Source organism: Micropterus dolomieu, linkage group LG17 (genome assembly GCF_021292245.1).
Source record: "Micropterus dolomieu isolate WLL.071019.BEF.003 ecotype Adirondacks linkage group LG17, ASM2129224v1, whole genome shotgun sequence".
Taxonomy (NCBI): Eukaryota; Metazoa; Chordata; class Actinopteri; order Centrarchiformes; family Centrarchidae; genus Micropterus; species Micropterus dolomieu.
In genome coordinates this window covers 25,062,803-25,081,569 of record NC_060166.1, presented here as the reverse complement: position 1 = coordinate 25,081,569, position 18,767 = coordinate 25,062,803, and the positions used below count along the sequence as shown (strand labels likewise).

The window sequence follows — 18,767 nt, the reverse complement described above, 5'->3', positions numbered from 1 at the left end:
ACTCATAGATGTAACTTGCATAGCTCCTTTCCTGGCCTGTAAACGCCCATGCCATTATCCAGTCTTTAGTGGACTGGATAATGGCATGGAGATGAACAGTATCATGGGTATTAAACTAGCTTGTCATGTAAAATTCCCCCTACTTGAAACACCAGTCGGATGTTAATATTGCAGTTTGTCTATAGTAGATGAGAAACTTTCTGTACACTAGAAAGACTAGACTCAAATTCAGTGGCTCAAAGCATTTTAATCTGTTGTGGTCTCAATTTAAACTTGACAAAAGGCAATGTATGGTCAAGATTTCATTTTTGCTGCAATAACTCAGCTTCACTGTTACACCTTCAGAGCAATTAGTTTGTGCTACAGAAACATCTCAAAATAAATACAGCCAGAAATATGTACATCTAAAGTCCCACATTTGTCAACTTTATTTATTTTTCTCCCCTTCATCTGAAAGCAAGCCTGGTAAGTGCTCATACAGCCCCTTGTTCAGCTTTGCATCAATGTCCGTCTCGTTTCTTAGTGCACACCACAGAAGGAAGCCGGAGGCCAACAGGCTGATGGGGAGGACCTTCCACCAGGGCCGCTCAAACTGGCTCCCCAAGGAGCGTTCAACTTTCCAGGTTCTGTGACTGGCTTTACTGGTGGAGAACTTGATGGGCTCATTGTTGACCTCTTCGCTGTCATCTGTGGATTTAGCTGACCTCTGAGAGCTTAGAGCCAGGGGCCGCATACTGTTCAGGCTGCTGACAGAAGAACATGCATACAGTTAAAACTGAGTGACTTTCCCTATTTACTGAAGTGGTAATTGTACTTCACTTCAGCATTTGCATTATGGGGACTTCAGATATCAGTATAGTGTGTATTAGAAATGGTATCAGTGTACATTAAAAAAAAAAAAAACTATACAATAGTAAAATACTTCTTACACAATTCTGTAACCCACTAATATAATCTATGATAATGTAACATTAAAAGGGGCCTACCTGAAAAGTGAAGTTATACTCCTATTTAATACTAATTTTTAAACTGTAAATATTTTGCTGTTAGTGTTAGTCTGTACTTTTATTGAAGTAAAATGTAGGACTTCTACTTCTTGTATTTTACCTTTTAATTAAGTAAAGGAGCTGAATGAATACTTCTTCCACTACTGGACTTGCTATGCTTGTCATCAGTGGATTTACACCTCACAAGGTTACTTTGAACAGGATTGGAGTTGAAACAAAAATAATTTCTATAGATAGGCCTGGTAAATAAACTGTGCCTATATATGGACCAATATCTTATAGATTGGTATCAGCCAATAAGTATTGAGGAATTGCAGCACAGATATGTATGAGGTAAAGTAGAAACAGTGTCTCCTTTTCAAATGTAAGATGTCACACTCAACATCAACAGTCCTTTTATAATCAAATTTGAAGGATAGTCATAATATCCTTATAGGAATAATACAATATATTACTGTTTAGATTTTTTTAAACTGAAATATCAATATTGATATCGGTCGGGCTCTACTAACTTTTATAATATCCTGTAGTTGACCAGGATGTTTACAGGACACAATGATGATACCATATGGAGACAAATCCTGCAGCTGCTCCACTCACAGTGAATTCGTAAACAAATCAGCTGGCAGCGCCCACTATATTGTGAAATTAACTTCATGGGATGCAGTTAAAACATGATGCAATATATGCCAAGAACACAGAGAGTTATACATCACTGTCAGTAGGCAAACAAAAAAAATGGGTAATATGGGTTGTATATTAACATGCAGTATTTAGGTAAACTTATACTGTGTTTAAGCTAGTATGGTCGTTACTTATGTCTATACTCTACTCAGTACCTAAATATAATGAAATGAACAAGTTCCAACTGCTACAGGTGTCATAATGAAATATTACACAAGCTTTCAGATGCTGTAAGGATATAAAAGGGTAAAAGGTTGATCAAACAGTGAGAGAACGTTACTTAATTGGATATCAAAATGTGTGACCCTAACTGAATTTTGACTGTGGGGTCAGATATTTTGGGTAACAGTAATCTAAATACAATGGAAGCGCCATTTGTGCTAACAGGCCCTGGCTATTAAAAGTGACCGTAATACAAATACACGCAGTGTCTTAAATTTCCATATTAGGTGACAAAATCTGTATGTCACAGAATTGAGTGTAACGTGTATTACAGTCAAAACCTTGTCACTGAAGCGCACCAACACTGCAGAGTCTACTTGGTTCGTTCATCCTCACCTCACGGTCGAAGTGGCGTCGTGAATAAAAATCCCTCGACTGGAAGCAACGCGTCTCAGACCGGTGAAAACTCGTCCTGCTACTGGAGACATGTCGGACAACTGGTCATCTTTTAAGACGCACGGCGTTAGGTAAAGGAAACTGGAGGTTTTTCTTATAAAACTCTCCCCTGTTAGGTCACACCGATGTGCAACCTGGAATGCCTTCCGTGCCGCTGTTGAACGCTGGTTTGGACGGTTCCGCTAAAATGTAAATGAACATCTGAAATCAGTCCTCAGAATGTTTCATGCTATCCCATTAAAATATTATTATTACTATGTTATACTGCTATTATTAATTTAATGTGAGGATTAAAAGTATTTTATTTATTTCCCTAAATACTGACGCTTAAAAAAAAGTAATGTCGTTTGACATGACAATTTTACTTTAGTGGCTGCTCCGGTGTTTTCGATCATATAATCATACTACATGATCTTTAGTAGTAGAGTTTGCCCAATTGTCATGGAAATGTAAATGCTTTCCATTTTCTGTCACCTTCTAATGGGCTACGAGGTGAAACTGATTACTGATTACTGATTACTAAAGTCAATAATGAACTCTGGACCTCATTTTCAAATCATGCTTTGGCTTGAGAAGCACATTACACCAATTAGTAGTACCAGCTGCTTTATGTTTTTACGCTATTACTATATCCTGCATTAAATTCTACTGTGTGTTTTAAATATGCGATATTATAGTATTAGCCTTTGTGTACTTATATAAAATGTATAAATATTTCTAAACCCTTAACCATCATCATTTTCCAGATCGCATCACGTTTTTTGGTAGGATAAATGTACCAGAGATGCTGAAGGTTTACAAAGTTTTCTCATCGAGGGATTCAGTCACATCATGGTTCATACCCGTCGACCAATCACAAAACAAAGACAGCTATCACTTCCTGGTTGAGCTCCCATGCTTGTTGTGTGCTCTCCAGAGTTCAACACGTTTTCTTTCGCTACACAAGTAAGTACAATTTTATATAAGAGCAATGTGATAAACGAAATGTTTGGTCCATTATTAGATTTGAATGGGTATAGCATTTTTAATCGGCGGCCGTAGATACAATGGCAACGAGCGTAACATTTGCGTTTTTTGACTGGAACAACTGTTTACGTTTTGCCAGTAAAATTGAGCATATTCCTTTATTTATTCTGGTGCACGGGGACCATGAGCAATAGTAGGATAACGGTGGGAATAAAGAGATGTTCATGCATGTGTACGTGTAGTCCAGTTGCTATTCACATACAGTTGAAATACTTCAGGTCAATATGTTCTTGTATTTTTCTGTGTTAGTGTCATGAAATGGTTATCAAAGCAAATGAAGAATACACTATCACTAATCATCCTCAGTCTTTAAGGTTTATTGTATTTACCTTTTAAACACAGTGTTGCCTATCTGTTCTTTAGTCAAATACACGTTTTTGTTTTTTAGGAGTAAATAATCTCATGGCAAAAGTCAAATCTTTGAAAGCAGATGCGAATCTGCCTAAAAAGAAGAAGTTGAGTTTAAATGCCAGCGAGGTTCATGAGGAAGAAATGATGGACACTAAAATAAAAAAGAAAAAGAGAAAGATGGAAATAGAGGTATGTACCCCAGTCCCTTGTACCTGTTTTAGATGACACATCCTGAAATTGCTCACAAAAATAATAATTGTTTGTTTAATTCAGGAGGCTCCAGTACAGGTTCCTCATGTGGCCATCCCAGTGGATGATAAAAAACAGAAAAAGGAAAAGAAACGCAAAAAGAAACAAATGACAGAGCAAACAGAGGTAAGAATGTTAGTTTTAAAATGTGCACATCATTTTATGTTGTTGGTTTCTGTGAGTCCTCAGGTGAACTCAGACTGCTGATGTCTGTTGCCCCATACAGAAAACTCATTATTAGTACTGGTAATAAACAAGTCTTGTACGTCAATCTTTGTCCTGAAAACAAGGTGTTTAAAGGAACTGAAAACATGTTATCTATCTGTTATTAACTGTGTAACTTACTGGATGCAGTTGGCATTTATTTGAGGGTATAACAGTTTGTGGAAGGATGTGAAAGCTTAATTGTGTGGGCTGGCTTGGTATTTCACATGTTGCATGGCTGCATGCGATTGCAACTGGTATATACATGGATTTACCTGAGGCTGAACTGTGCAGCCAGGCCCATCTGCTCTTCTGCTTGAGAAAAAGCTTCAGTTTATCTTGAAAGGTCTCCCCGAAGAAGCTGTAGATGAGCGGGTTCAGGCAGCTGTTAGAAAAGGCTGCCAGCCTGACAGCGTGACCTGTCAGGGGGTAGTCCTGCCGCAGTGTGCCACCGTCTGTGTCACCTCTTAGAAGGTGAACACTTATAAACACATTTTCCGGGAGCCAGCAGAGGAAGAACACTAACACAGCTGCTGAGATCATCCGCAGGGCTTTCTGCCTTCGAGGCCTCTGCAGTGGGCTGTCCTGCTCCCTCTCACACCTCTGGAGCACCTGTGCTATTCTCCAGTAGCAAAGACCCAAGATGCAGAGAGGCAGCAAGAAACCCAGCATCACCTCCAGCCACTGAATCTGGGTCATGTTGGCAAAGCAGAAGTAGAGTTCTCCAGCGTGCTGCCATTGGGCGATAGCAAAAGGAAGCATGGTAAACAAAGATGCGGACACCCAGACAAGGCAGCAGCTGAGGAGTGCGCGTGGCATGCTGCGACCCATGAAGCCGGTCAGGGCGACATACCTGTCGAAGCTCATCCAGGTTAAGAAGAAGATGCTGCTGTACATGTTGATCTGCTGGAAAAGGTTCATGAAGGTGCAGAAGACGGCCATGTCGTAGTAGCCCTGCTTCAGGTTGAACACCTCGACCAGAGAGTCGGCCACCAGGGTGAGGTCGGCCACGGCCAGGTTCACAAAGTAGAGGTCCGGGGCTGTCAAACGGCCCCTATTGTCCAGGTTGACTACTAAGATGAGGATGTTCCCAGTAAAACCGATGGGGAACAGGAATATAGTGTAGAGGATGGAGAGGATGAGGCTAATAATTTAACGCTGATGGCTCTCTGAAGCCACCCGCTGAAAATCAGAGATGACTGCCCTTTGTGTGTCATTTACCCGAAAAGTGAAGTTATACTCAGTGATGGTTATTATATCCATATTGCACATTTGTGTGGGTCTAGTTTTAGCAGAAGCTAACCATTAAGTTGCCATAGTTCTTTGAATACCTAGGGTTTTTAGCCCCTGTGGACTCTGTGGAGCCATCTGTTTCCTCCGTCTGCACTGTGGTCTTCTTGGATGTGTATATGGTGGAGTTGATGCCCAAGCTTTATTCCAGAGAGAGAGAGAGAGAGAGAGAGCGGAGAAGTGCAGATAAGAGAACAGCTTGTTTTAACCTTCTCAAGATTTTGTCTGAATGAATAGACTTTCCAGAGGCAAAAAAATCTGTGCACAATATCAATGACTGACAGAATATACTGTTTATTTGCTGATGTAAATCATTTTTAGCAATTTAGGATTAATGGATATTTCTTGTTTTTATGTGAATTATAATACCCACTCTTAGATCATCATACAAGATCAGTTACAAAACTATGTAGTTTATTATGATATTAGAAATCTGCTGTAGATGTGACACTGCAGTTGAAATGTGTGCATGTGTACAGTGAAGTTCAGTATGAGGATAAAGTGTCCCTTGTTTTCCTGCTTCAAGTCTGGTCCCGTTTTCTCTCTCAAATAAATGGTGCAGTGGACAGATACAGTGGCTTTGATTTGAAAACTATAAGACCCTATAGGTCAAGTATCTTTGAAATAAATGAATTAGTGACACATACTTTGACATTAATATGAGATAGCTTAAACTTACCTTTTAAACTTAAGTTTCCTTGCATGGCATTGCAGTCCTTCTACTCTTCCATGTCCTTATCGTGGTAACTATGAACGCAAGTGTCGCACAAAATCTAGTGAACTGTTGTGGTGCCACCCACCACTTACAGCAGAAAACACAAATGCACAATGCAGGAACACACACACACACACACACACACAAATCATATCTTTTTAGCCAAACATGAAAAAATGTTTTCCCCATCATAGCTGTACAGTTTATTAGCAATACAGTAAGTAATCATAATTCCCAATGTACTTTTTATATGGATTTATTGTATTGCATAAATAACTATGTCAGGTCACAGGTTGTCAACACCGGCACTGAAGTGTGAACACGTCTATGATTGTAGAATGTTCAAATAAATACGGGAGTCAGAGGACTTCTAGCAAAGTCAGAAGAGTATATTTACACAAAACAAAATGAAGGACAGACAGGAATAGTCACACTTCAAAAAACACGTACATAGTTCACTTAGCTGCACTTTTGCTTTTTGTTTTGGTTTACAGGCACCTGTCTGGGCCTATAGATGATATACCATGTTAATGATGTAATGCATCACATTTTGCATTGATTGATTTTGTAATTTTCCCACAAAGACTAACATATAGGGGAACTGAAGGTATTGTCACTGTGATTTTACACATTGTGAATCGGGTCTGATATTTCAAATGACTCCACATTTTACAGTGCCTTGCGAAAGTATTCGGCCCTCTTGAACTTTGACCTTTTGCCACATTGCAGGCTTCAAACATAAAGGTAAAAAACTGTAATTTTTTGTGAAGAACCAACAAGTGGGACACAATCATGAAGTGGAACTAATTTTATTGGATATTTCAAACTTTAACAAATAAAAAACTGAAAAATTGGGCGTGCAAAATTATTCAGCCCCCTTAAGTTAATACTTTGTAGCACCAACTTTTGCTGCGATTACAGCTGTAAGTCGCTTGGGGTACGTCTCTATCAGTTTTGCACATCGAGAGACTGAAATTTTTGCCTATTCCTCCTTGCAAAACAGCTCGAGCTCAGTGAGGTTGGATGGAGTGTGTTTGTGAACAGCAGTTTTCAGTTCTTTCCACAGATTCTCGATTGGATTCAGGTCTGGACTTTGACTTGGCCATTCTAACACCTGGATATGTTTATTTGTGAACCATTCCAGTGTAGATTTTGCTTTATGTTTTGGATCATTGTCTTGTTGGAAGACAAATCTCCGTCCCAGTCTGGTCCTGTATTTGGCTCCATCCACCTTCCCATCAATTTTAACCATCTTCCCCGTCCCTGCTGAAGAAAAGCAGGCCCAAACCATGATGCTGCCACCACCATGTTTGACAGTGGGGATGGTGTGTTCAGGGTGATGAGCTGTGTTGCCTTTACGCCAAACATAACGTTTTGCATTGTTGCCAAAGGTGGCTTGTGGCAAACTTTAAACGAGACTTTTTATGGATATCTTTAAGAAATGGCTTTCTTCTTGCCACTCTTCCATAAAGGCCATATTTGTGCAGTATACGACTGATTGTTGTCCTATGGACAGAGTCTCCCACCTCAGCTGTAGATCTCTGCAGTTCATCCAGAGTGATCATGGGCCTCTTGGCTGCATCTCTGATCAGTCTTCTCCTTGTATGAGCTGAAAGTTCAGAGGGACAGCCGGGTCTTCGTAGATTTGCAGTGGTCTGATACTCCTTCCATTTCAATATTATGAAGCTTGCACAGTGCTCCTTGGGATGTTTAAAGCTTGGGAAATCTTTTTGTATCCAAATCCGGCTTTAAACTTCACCACAACAGTATCTCGGACCTGCCTGGTGTGTTCCTTGTTCTTCATGATGCTCTCTGCGCTTTAAACGGACCTCTGAGACTACCACAGAGCAGGTGCATTTATACGGAGACTTGATTTCACACAGGTGGATTCTATTTATCATCATTAGTCATTTAGGTCAACATTGGATCATTCAGAGATCCTCACTGAACGTCTGGAGAGAGTTTGCTGCACTGAAAGTAAAGGGGCTGAATAATTTTGCATGCCCAATTTTTCAGTTTTTTATTTGTTAAAAAAGTTTGAAATATCCAATAAATTTCATTCCACTTCATGATTGTGTCCCACTTGTCGTTGGTTCTTCACAAAAAATTACAGTTTTATATCTTTATGTTTGAAGCCTGTAATGTGGCAAAAGGTCGAAAAGTTCAAGGGGGCCGAATACTTTCGCAAGGCACTGTATATGTCACAATATTTTTGGCTGGGAGAAAGTCTTGTCACTGCGAGTGGTTGTCAAGGCAGATTTTGTTACCTTTGCACAAAGCCAGACTAGCTGTGCCCTTGTTTACAGTCTTTGTGCCAAGCTAAGCTAACCTGTTTTCATATTTAACAGACAGATGCGAGTGGTATAAATCTTTTCATCTAGCTGTCATTAAGAAAGTCCTTTAAACAGAAAATGTCCAAATAAGCTAAGGAAAAGCTCAATCAACAATACATTACAAACAGAAAACAGTTTGTCAAGACATGCAAAAGTCAAATCTCAAACATTATTGAAGAACAACCTCAAATGATATAATCAGAAAAATCATATAAGTCATATGTATGTCATAAGAAACCAATCCCTAACATCAGGGAGGCTTGTCAAAGAAAGTGTGGCAGCAGAAAGTGTTTTTGTACTCTGTCTGACCACATGAGATGTGTTCTCATTGCCAGCAGCTCTCTTGCCAAGTCATTAGCTGCTAATTTTACAGAATCTAGATTTTCTTTGATACGGTTCCACAGTAAAGAACAAAAAACTGCCTATGGCCTTATTAGCAATGGTGAACACAGCAGGGGAATAATTATACAGAGAGTGACTGGGTGCTGTGTTGGTTACTAAACAAGTCTCTATCTTATTGTCTCACTATCTAATTCACTCTGTACACATTCAGTGCAGTTTCAAGATCTCCTTTACATGAATAGGGTTAATGTAAGGCAATACACTTCCATCCATCCAAGTCATCTTTGGTCCTCTCTCTGCTCGGCTGCACCCGTTGAGTAAGTTAACTCCTTCCTTATCCCTTGCTCTATAGTTAGTGTGGATGGAGGGTGAAGGCATGGTGCCAGTGTTAAATTAACAGACAGGTGAATGGTGCCTGGGTCCTCTGTGACCAGCTGGGCACTGTAAGCTGACCGCTGCTGTTGTGTGTGGTCTGAATGGAACTGAGAGACGATGGGGTTGAGGTTGGGCATGGAGAACCCCAGAGGAACCCATCTCTCTCAGGACTCAGCTGCATATCTTACACTCCATCTGTTCGTCTTTTATGAAGGGGCAAATGAGGGACACTTCACCTGAGCTGCTGGGAAGCAGCGTAAGTGGAGGTGATAAGTTAAAGTGTGAATGTTAGAAGATAAAAAAGTGTTTAAATAAATGCTATCTTCTCCTGTTTAGTAGCTCTCTCCTCATGCCTCCATCCCATCATCACCCCATCTCTGTTTCCCAAATTTCATTTCCCTTCTTTCTGCTCACTCATAGCTGGTCATAGATCCGTCTGAGGACTTGAGGTCTTTGACAACTGAGGCATGTCCACTGCTCAAGCATTCATTGTCACGGGCAAGTCGAGAGTTTCAACGAGACAGCTACCAGAAAAACACGTTTCTACAAAAAAACCCTAATGCTATCTAGTTACACCATAAGAATGAATCATTGTCCAGCCACACAGTATGAATCATAGTTAGCAAAAGCAGCTGCCAGCAGTCCCGGGGGCTCATGTGCAGAAAGTGCACTGCACTGCACTGATTTGAGGGAGATAAGCTGGTTCCTTTGACAAACAGCTCATGTTTAGCAACTGTTGAGTGAGGAGATTATCAGTGCTCTTTAGGCTAAAGCTTTCTTCTGGATGTTTACCAAGTATTTACAATCTACTGGGATTGTAAATACTGAGCTCCCATGCTGCGTGCCAGTTGTCAGATCGAACAGTAAGTCATTTAAAATGAATTGCTGCAGATATTGGCATCTGGGTATAATCTCAAACCAAACCATCAACTTGCAAGATTGCAAGTGGCACTATCCACATAAAAGATCTGTAAAAACGTTCCTGCTTGCAGCTACAGAATACTTTCCAAACCTACACTTGAAAAAAGGCCGTTGTAGTGCCCTGGCCTCTGTCACAGAACCCTCTTTGCTTGGCTTTGTCCCACTGTAAGAGCCTGGGTAGTAGGTTGGATGTTGGAGGAATGCCTCCCATATCGGGTGACCCATTGCCCCACGGCCTTTGCTCCTTGCCTAGCTTGCAGCGAGGGAGTGCTCCTGGCAGGCGCTGTATCCCATGTCACAAAAGCACCTTTCTACACAACAGGGGTACAGAGAATGGGCCACAGCACAGTGGTTCTCCTTGGTTTAGCTATAGCCCGCCGTAGTTGGATTTCAGACCTCCCCCTGTGCTTCCAGCAAACACCCCCATTGGTGGGGATATTCTTTCGCCCAAGCCTGGCAGAGATATCAGAGAGACCTGGAGCTCCTGGTGCTGCGTCCAAGCAACTGCTATAGAGGATAAATGACCATACCACTTATGCATAACTGGGTAAGTCTCATCAATTTTGCTGATATACATTTTGTACAGAAAGTTGAATGTCAGCATGATGGACAACCTATTAAAATTATTAGTGTATGTGTAAGGAATGCCATATCTTAGTTGAGAAGCGCACTGGACAGTGCCATCATTAGCCAAGAAGATGCAGGTTTTCAATGCATTGTAACAGCTGGATTTACTGATACGCAGCCATAAAATCAACTTTGAATGGTCAAACTGCAGACTTAACAAGTTACAATGGCACATGACTGAATGTAGCTCCAACCGGAAATTAGCAATGTAAGAAACGTACAAAAGGAAAAAGAGAAAAAGAATCAGAACAGTAAAAACAATATTGAGAATGATATTAGACAACAGTAAAGTCTGCATAACTTGTTAGTACTGAGTGATTTGCAGCAGTGAACTGCTAATCAGCATGTATTAATGTTGTAACCTCTTGCCTTTCAACCTTAAGTAGATGGAAAATGATATTAGTTCAGATGAACAGAAGTTAAGTGTCATGTATAAACTCATCTGTTCTCAGATCCCAGTCAACCATGAGGTTTATCTCCTGTCAGTTGACCCTTCTGGCTATAGTTGTGGTTACACTCACTGTGGTGTCCTGCGCTGAAGCTAAGACTACTCCGAAACCAAAGTACCAGTACACCAAGAAGCCTGTCCCTCAGATCACCGTGCACAACCCTGTGACCACCAACATGCCCAAGACTCTCAAGATACTGCCGAGTGCAAATCCTGAGGATTCCCATCCACTGCCCACCACAGAGAGGACCACCTATCCAAATCACGTCTTTCCACAGTACTACACAGAGAGCACTGAGTCCCCTGGTGTTGGCCCTGAGAACTACACCTTGGATTACAACGAGTGTTACTTCAACTTCTGTGAGTGCTGTCCACCTGAGAGAGGCCCCAGGGGCCCAAAGGGAGACAGAGGCCTGACAGGTATAGGTCTCACTGATAAAGTGCAATAAGAGAATGCTTTTGAATTGAATCAACTTATTTGTTTGTATTCTTGCTTTCAACATTGTTAACTTTGCACATGTTTGCTTATCTAGGGCCACCAGGTGAGAGAGGCCTTACAGGAGCAGCTGGTTTACCTGGACCACAGGGAGTGAGTGGTCCTATGGGGTTAAGAGGAGACAAAGGTGAGTATAATATGGTTAAAAACCCATTTAAAATGGCTTATTACAAAATATTTATGACATATTGCTAGAATGCAGAATGCAGTCATCGACATGTCATATATTACAAGGACGTTTTATGAGACAATGGGCCCCTGGGCACAGACTTATAAAGCACATGGGCGCATTAACCTTCAGTATGTATGTCAGTAAGTCAATGTGTCACCATTCACATGGCCCGACATTCAGCTCTGATTCTGACTGTCTTCAGTTCAGTAGTACGTTCAGTATGTTGCTAGTACAAGCTGTTTATGTTCAGTTCAGTACAAAACTAACCTATACACGCACTGCACGTAAGGTTAAAAGCTAAGCAGCCTATTATTTGACTCTTTTATCAGATTGTTTCTGTGGTTTTCATGGACTCTTAATAATCTTTTAACAAGGAAGTAACATACTGTGAATCACAGCTGAGCTGACAATGGCGCTCTCAGTCACCAGTGAGCTCCACTGCTAAAAGCTAATGATTAAGTCAGTTGCAATTGTAATTCAGTATTATCAGTTCACTTTGAAATGAATATTTATTTGTTCTTGTACTGAACACCTCTAGTTATTGCCCCCCAACCCTTTGAACCTCTGGACCTGTGCTCAGTATGGCCTGTTAAATATATTCTTCCTCGTCATCTAGTAGCACTAGTGAGAAAAACTAAATATTCATATTGCTTATGTTGGATTTTGTTTATGGACTATCAGCTTTATTATTTCAATTTCTTAGGGGAAAAGGGTGACAGAGGAAGCAGTGGAACAGGCGGGTCACCAGGAATTCCAGGAAAACCAGGACATAAAGGTGAAAACTTGTTCAGGCGATTGTTGAATTCTTTTATATTGTTGCCAGACAGCAGTCAATAGTTCTGACACAGTTTTCTCGACCTTGCAGGTGATGTTGGCTCAAAAGGTGAGAAAGGTGAAATAGGGTTGCAAGGTGTCATGGGTGGTATTGGGGAGAAAGGGGAACCTGGCCAGAATGGAACTGCTGGTGAGAAAGGAGAACCGGGAAAGGAGGGGCCAGCTGGACCTCCGGGTGTGGCTGTTGAGTCAGGTGCTAAGGGAGATAAGGGGGATAAGGGGGAGTGTGGCACGTTCGGGGAGAGAGGACAGAAAGGTGAGCGAGGGGATCCTGGGCATCCTGGCATCCCAGGAGTGATGGGCATTCCAGGAATGAACGGCAAGCATGGTTCCCCTGGTCCTGTAGGCGTCCGAGGGGATCAAGGACCTCCTGGACCACAAGGAGAACCAGGGGTTAGAGGATCTCAGGGACCACAAGGCATGAGAGGGATGATGGGGCCAAAAGGGGACAGAGGTTACCCTGGGATGAGAGGTGAGCGGGGCATTCGTGGATTCAAAGGAGCTAAGGGATCAGGGTTTCCCCAGAAGCGCTCTGCCTTCAGCGTGGGTATCTCTCCAAGAAAGTCCTTCCCTCCTTCTGGCTTTCCAATACGCTTCGACAAAGTGTTCTACAACGAAGACAACCACTACAATGTGACTTCCAACAGCTTCACATGCGTCCACGCCGGGGTTTACGTCTTCTCCTTCCACATCACCGTACGCAATCAGCCCCTGCGAGCCACACTGGTAGTGAATGGGTCACGGCGGGTAAGGACACGAGACTCTCTGTATGGTCAAGACATCGACCAGGCATCCACTCTGGTGGTGCTGCAGCTGGCGGTGGGTGATGAGGTGTGGATGGAGACACTCAGAGACTGGAATGGGGCATATGCCAGCAGTGAGGATGACAGCATCTTCTCTGGATTCCTGCTTTACTCAGACAAGGCCTGACACTCTACTGAAACTATTTTCTTCTACTGGACTGTTCCACCAACTTGACTATATCTGTGAAAAGGCCAAATACCGGTGGTGCTACACTATACTCATTACTGATGAACTGCTCAAAAGCTGTTCTGCACACTAGACTGAAAATGTATGGACTGGCCATATCAAGACCACCTTTATTGTATTATCACCTTACTAGTATCTTCTTATTTTACCTGTTTTAAATAAAAATGAAAAAAAACAACAACTTCACACACACTGTCTCGTTTATTGCTGGTATATTTATTTACAATGTTTTGATCTACACAACCTTCATCAGGTATATGAACATGCATCACAACAGTTCTTTATACATTCATAGATGCAGGATAAAATTATTTGACCGACAAAAATGAGGTCAATTTGTGGGTGAAACATCTTGAGAAAACACGCATATTGATAACCAAGTAATTAAAGGACCAGACATTTTAAAAAACTTCACACAATGAAAAGATTAGAAAAATGGTTAAAAGTTAAAGGTTAAAAGTGCCAGTATTCATTATAAATCTTACAATGCCATCATACGGAGAGTACTACAACAACATCCATATACTTGTAGACCACAACTTTGTTAATACCAGCAGTAAGTAAGACAGTGTGTAGGGTGTTTTCTTCAAATTGTGCTTCCCACCAATGCACCTATAAGACATTCAAGTACGCAGAGATATTTTGTCCAGTTTTTTTGAGGACACGCGTTGCCCTCTCCAAGCCCTGCACAGTGTTGCTGAATAATATACTTTGCCTTAAGTATTTATGGATGGTCTACCTGCAGCTTTGCCCTCCATGGCCCAATGTCACCCTCACTTTACTTGTCTGAATCCAAAAGGTCCTTCACCACGTCACCATGTTCTTCCTGTCTTCCTCTTCTTGTATGCTGCTGTCTTTGTTGCACTCTGAACTCTGCTTCCTGTCCATCTACACTATCACTGATGACCACGGCCATCTATATCTAAATGCAAAAAACGAGACATATATATATATGTGTGTGTGTCAAGTATACAGAGAATATCACTGTGACCTATAACTGTATTAACTTTCTTACTGTAAATCTACTCTCCATGTTAATATACTAATACTAACATGTAAGCAGTATCACTGTACAATAGGGTTGTAAAAAGAGATTGTGTTCGTTGAAAATAAAATCCAGTAGTACATATCATTTATGGAATGCTTTATTTGCTTTACACAGTATGACATTAGTTATTATCACTAACACTACTGATGAGATCATGGAGCTGATGATTGGTAATCTGTAACATGAATATTACACAATTAAGTGTGCACTGGCATAAGTATATGATATCATTTTGCTGAAGATGTGACAATTGCACGTTATTACTCTGATTTAGGATCATTAATTTCTGCAATGGTCTGTAATGTATGAACTTGTTACCATAGTAAAGTGTCTAGAGAGTCAGTAGCCATGTCACCAGATTCCTCGTGCATGTCCCCAGATTCTCCAGACGTATCACCCAATGTATTGTAAGAGTTTGGGATAGCAGTTTGGTAGAGAGACTGGACTGTAGATAGCAGAGTGCTTGGTGCTAACTGTGAAGGCTTCAGCGGAGGACCTGGATTAGATTGGATGCTCATTTGAGTAGGCTCAATAAAAGTAGGAGTTGCAGTGGATTGATGAGGGGAGGGCTGGGCTGCTGTTGGTTCAGCTGCAAGACGCTGGGAGCGGTCTGGGAGTAAGATTGGAGGCGCTAAAGACAACTGGTCTCTGGGACGAAGAATTGGAGGCATCATCACCTGTGGTCCTATTGGGTCAGAGACAAGTTCACCTCAGACGTTTCGTAACTGCTGCCCATTGTTTCACAATTTTGACAATTCAGGAAGAGGATTACTGTTTAAACTTGTAGTCGAGGACACACAGGTTACATTAACTTCTAAGTACCTGTCACTTGTCCAAAGATTGTGGGCTCACTCCACCTGAAGATGTCTAACTCGGGCACCTTTGCCCTGCAGCGGTACTGGCCTGGAGTCCGTTTGACCAGATCATAGTTCTCAGAGGTTGCTGTTCCTAGTCGGTTGTTATTCTTGTAGAAATAGTAGTTTAATGGAGGGGCAGGAGCAGGGGCGTTGTATTGGAGGTGGCAAATGAGCTTCATCAAATTTACTGGAACCAGGTTTTTGTCTGAAACAATCTCCAAAATTGGCTGTGACAGAACCTCTGAGATAGAGCCACAGGAGAGAAAACACGGAAATAGTTATTTCTATAGAATGTGTTTTTCCCTGTTGTATGTTTCCCACTTATTATGAAAACAGGAGTAGTTTGACATTTTTTGGGAAGCACTTTCTTGCCGAGGTTAAATGAGAAGATCGATACTATGCTCACGCCTGTACACAAAATATGTTGCTATAGCCAGCAGCTGGTTAGCTTAGCTTAGCATACAGACTGGAAACAGGGGAAAACACTCTAAGTTAACAAAATCCCCCTAGCAGCAACTTTGAAGCTCACAAATTATAAAATTATATAGTCATATTTAGTTGTTAATTAATTCAATAAACTGAAGTGTAATGAGAAATGTTGGTATGGAGATTTTGTTACTTTGAAAACAGCCGGGGAAATTCGCAAATTTGCAGCCGGCTAGCTGTTTGGTTTGTCTGGTTTTATAGGTGGCTAGACAGTATATGGGACTATTTCTTGTCCGGGCAAGAAATATCTGACAAGAAGACTCCACCAAGTAACCAAATCACTGCTCCAGGCATTAAAATAGTACAGGACGTAACACCCCACATCCACAAATTGTTGTTTTTAAGCTTTAGTTTTTGTGCATAAAAAACCCCCAACAAGATATAACGTGTTAATTAATAAGCCTTAAAGGTGCTGGTAGGAAGATTTTGTTATCTTTGAACAGAGCACCCTTATGCTAAGATACGATTAGCTGGCTGTTACTACAAATAGAATGGAAAAATACTGTATGAGAGTAGTATCAATTCTATATGCAACATGGGACCTGCAACCACAACCAATCTCAGCGTATGCAACCCAGTATATAAACTCACCTAAGACCTGCACTGGCGTTGCAGCTGAAATCACAGAGTGTGTACGTCTGTCTGTGTCCCAGGAGGCCCTACAAGAATACATTCCTTGGTCCCAGAGGGTCAGCCTGGTCAGGTAGAAATGTGGGTTGAGGCCATTTTGTCTCATAACTTCAACGCCATCTTTGTACAGAATCACCTCATGAAGTTGGGTTCCAACTCGGACGCGACATGTCACATTTAAGGTGTGTCCAACAAGGCCGGGATGAAGGGGGACTTTTAGGATAGCCCACCCTCCTAAACAAAGATTGCAGAGAAGTTTACCTCGACGAGACCAAAACATTCTTTTTTCATTTAACATTCATTCAGTTCTTCACAAATCTAAAAATGCTCAGGAAGCATGCGTAAAAGTAGTTCAGGGCAGCAAGAAAAAGACGAAAAAGGGGTTCTGAAATGCGAGTCAAGGAGATTTCTCACGATACTGATAAACAAGCTCTTACCATCAACGTTGATCTCTATAGGCAGACTTTGTAGGGTGCGAATTTTTCCCACCACTGTGTCCCTCACTCCCTGGCAGTAATATTTCCCACTGTCTTTAACTATGGATTTCCACAGAATGAGGTTCTCCCCAAAATATGAGAGCTGCTCCGATCCCCTGAACCACCGGTATTCCCAGGAGGAATTGTGGGTGTCAGGAATGTTGCATTTCAGCCGGATACTCTCCCCAGAGAAGATCCTTGAATCCCCTGACACCATCTCAGTTACAGCTCTGAATGAGGTCACAGAGGGAGCTATGGCAACAAAAATATAAAGGTTTGCTATGGTGGTATATATCCCAAAATAATCTTGATCATCTGTATACTTGCACTGTTTTGATTATGAAAGTTCAACTCAACTACTTGAAATTACATGAAGTAACCTGTTCAGTGGAAATATAAAACAACATATTGAATCTATTGATACAGTATACAACACACTCACAAACGTTTTGTGAAGTTGTTCCATATCTAGAATTTCATTATAAGACTAATTGGTACATACCATCAGGTACTACAAGCTGGGGTAGTGCTGAAAGAACTGTAAAAGGAAAATAATCGTGCATAAGACAAATGAAAGTAGACAGACAATATTTTAAACAGTGTTAGATTTGTGGAATATTGAGGATGAACTGAAGAAAACTCACCAAGGAGGGAAATGACCGTGTCCATTTCGGTTGCTCTGTCTGTGAGAAAGACAGACTGAGGGAGAGTCTTTTATTTCCAATGAGGAGGGAAGTGAAAATTTGTTGTTTTTCCTGAGCATGAAAACATCACAGAGCATATCCCCTTTTTCAAAAATAACATGACATACATTTATCTTTATCTTCAGCAAGCTTACGGGAACTGATGGGGTTTTTCTTTTTTCAGAAACAACAAAAATTCTATCCTTTTCAGTTTTATCTTCATTTCTACTTAATCTCCTTGACCTTGAAGTATATCTCAACCCTGGAAACCCGTGAAAAACTAAGGGAAGTGAAAGTAACACACCCAGAAAGTAACACAAGATGATGTACCTACGCCCATTGAGAAATAAATACAGGAAGAATAATGAAAGTACTAAAAAATGCTTATTTTAAATCTTTCTCCAACGAGGTGGGGGGCAGTTTTGGCATTGAATAAACTCATATCATCAATAGAAATTCTACTAGTTGAATTATTTTAGCATTAATTTATATGTTGTATTTCTATGTACCCAGTTAATTTGTCTAACTGTTAAATCATCATCTTAACCTTGACTTTAGATTTGGTTTGTAAATTTTACACACAATAAGGACAGTGGATTCTGTCTCACACTGAAATTCCTTTATGAGGGAATATCTTTGTGGCCACTGTGCACAGGAGAAACATTTCAGCTCTTTCATTGTAAATATGGGCATGCGAGTACCGTTTTAAGAAACATATGTGAACCTATCTTTTAAATACAACATTCATGAATAAGCTCCAAAACAAGCTGACATTTAACATTATTTATGTTTATATTATGAGATATATATATATATATATTATAGATGTAGATAGCTATTCCTACTTTACAATGACTCTTAATTAAATTAATACCACAGTAAGGAGTTACACTACTTGGCACAGA

The 18,767-nt window shown here is 40.9% G+C and overlaps 3 protein-coding genes and 1 pseudogene across 3 annotated transcripts; 1 reads left to right on the top strand and 3 right to left on the bottom strand.

The window, feature by feature from the left end:
• Positions 1-227: 227 nt before the first annotated feature.
• Positions 228-3,119, bottom strand: lg17h16orf91 (linkage group 17 C16orf91 homolog). The gene is made up of 3 exons (XM_046073387.1): positions 3,089-3,119; positions 2,250-2,491; positions 228-746 (listed from the first exon to the last, which is right to left on the bottom strand). Exons 2-3 carry the CDS (start codon positions 2,339-2,341, stop codon positions 428-430), a joined length of 411 nt encoding a protein of 136 aa, XP_045929343.1. The 5' UTR covers positions 2,342-2,491; positions 3,089-3,119; the 3' UTR covers positions 228-427.
• A 1,101-nt stretch (positions 3,120-4,220) lies between these two features.
• Positions 4,221-5,402, bottom strand: LOC123986119 (annotated as a pseudogene).
• Positions 5,403-11,207: 5,805 nt separating this feature from the next.
• Positions 11,208-13,622, top strand: otol1b (otolin 1b). The gene is made up of 4 exons (XM_046074620.1): positions 11,208-11,610; positions 11,724-11,813; positions 12,562-12,633; positions 12,724-13,622. The coding sequence occupies exons 1-4, from the start codon at positions 11,208-11,210 to the stop codon at positions 13,620-13,622; spliced, it is 1,464 nt and encodes a 487-aa protein (XP_045930576.1).
• A 1,187-nt stretch (positions 13,623-14,809) lies between these two features.
• Positions 14,810-18,368, bottom strand: LOC123985596 (high affinity immunoglobulin gamma Fc receptor I-like). Its single transcript, XM_046073245.1, has 6 exons — positions 17,824-18,368; positions 17,682-17,717; positions 17,141-17,431; positions 16,665-16,937; positions 15,553-15,828; positions 14,810-15,415 (listed from the first exon to the last, which is right to left on the bottom strand). The coding sequence occupies exons 1-6, from the start codon at positions 17,846-17,848 to the stop codon at positions 15,045-15,047; spliced, it is 1,272 nt and encodes a 423-aa protein (XP_045929201.1). The 5' UTR covers positions 17,849-18,368; the 3' UTR covers positions 14,810-15,044.
• Positions 18,369-18,767: the final 399 nt, after the last annotated feature.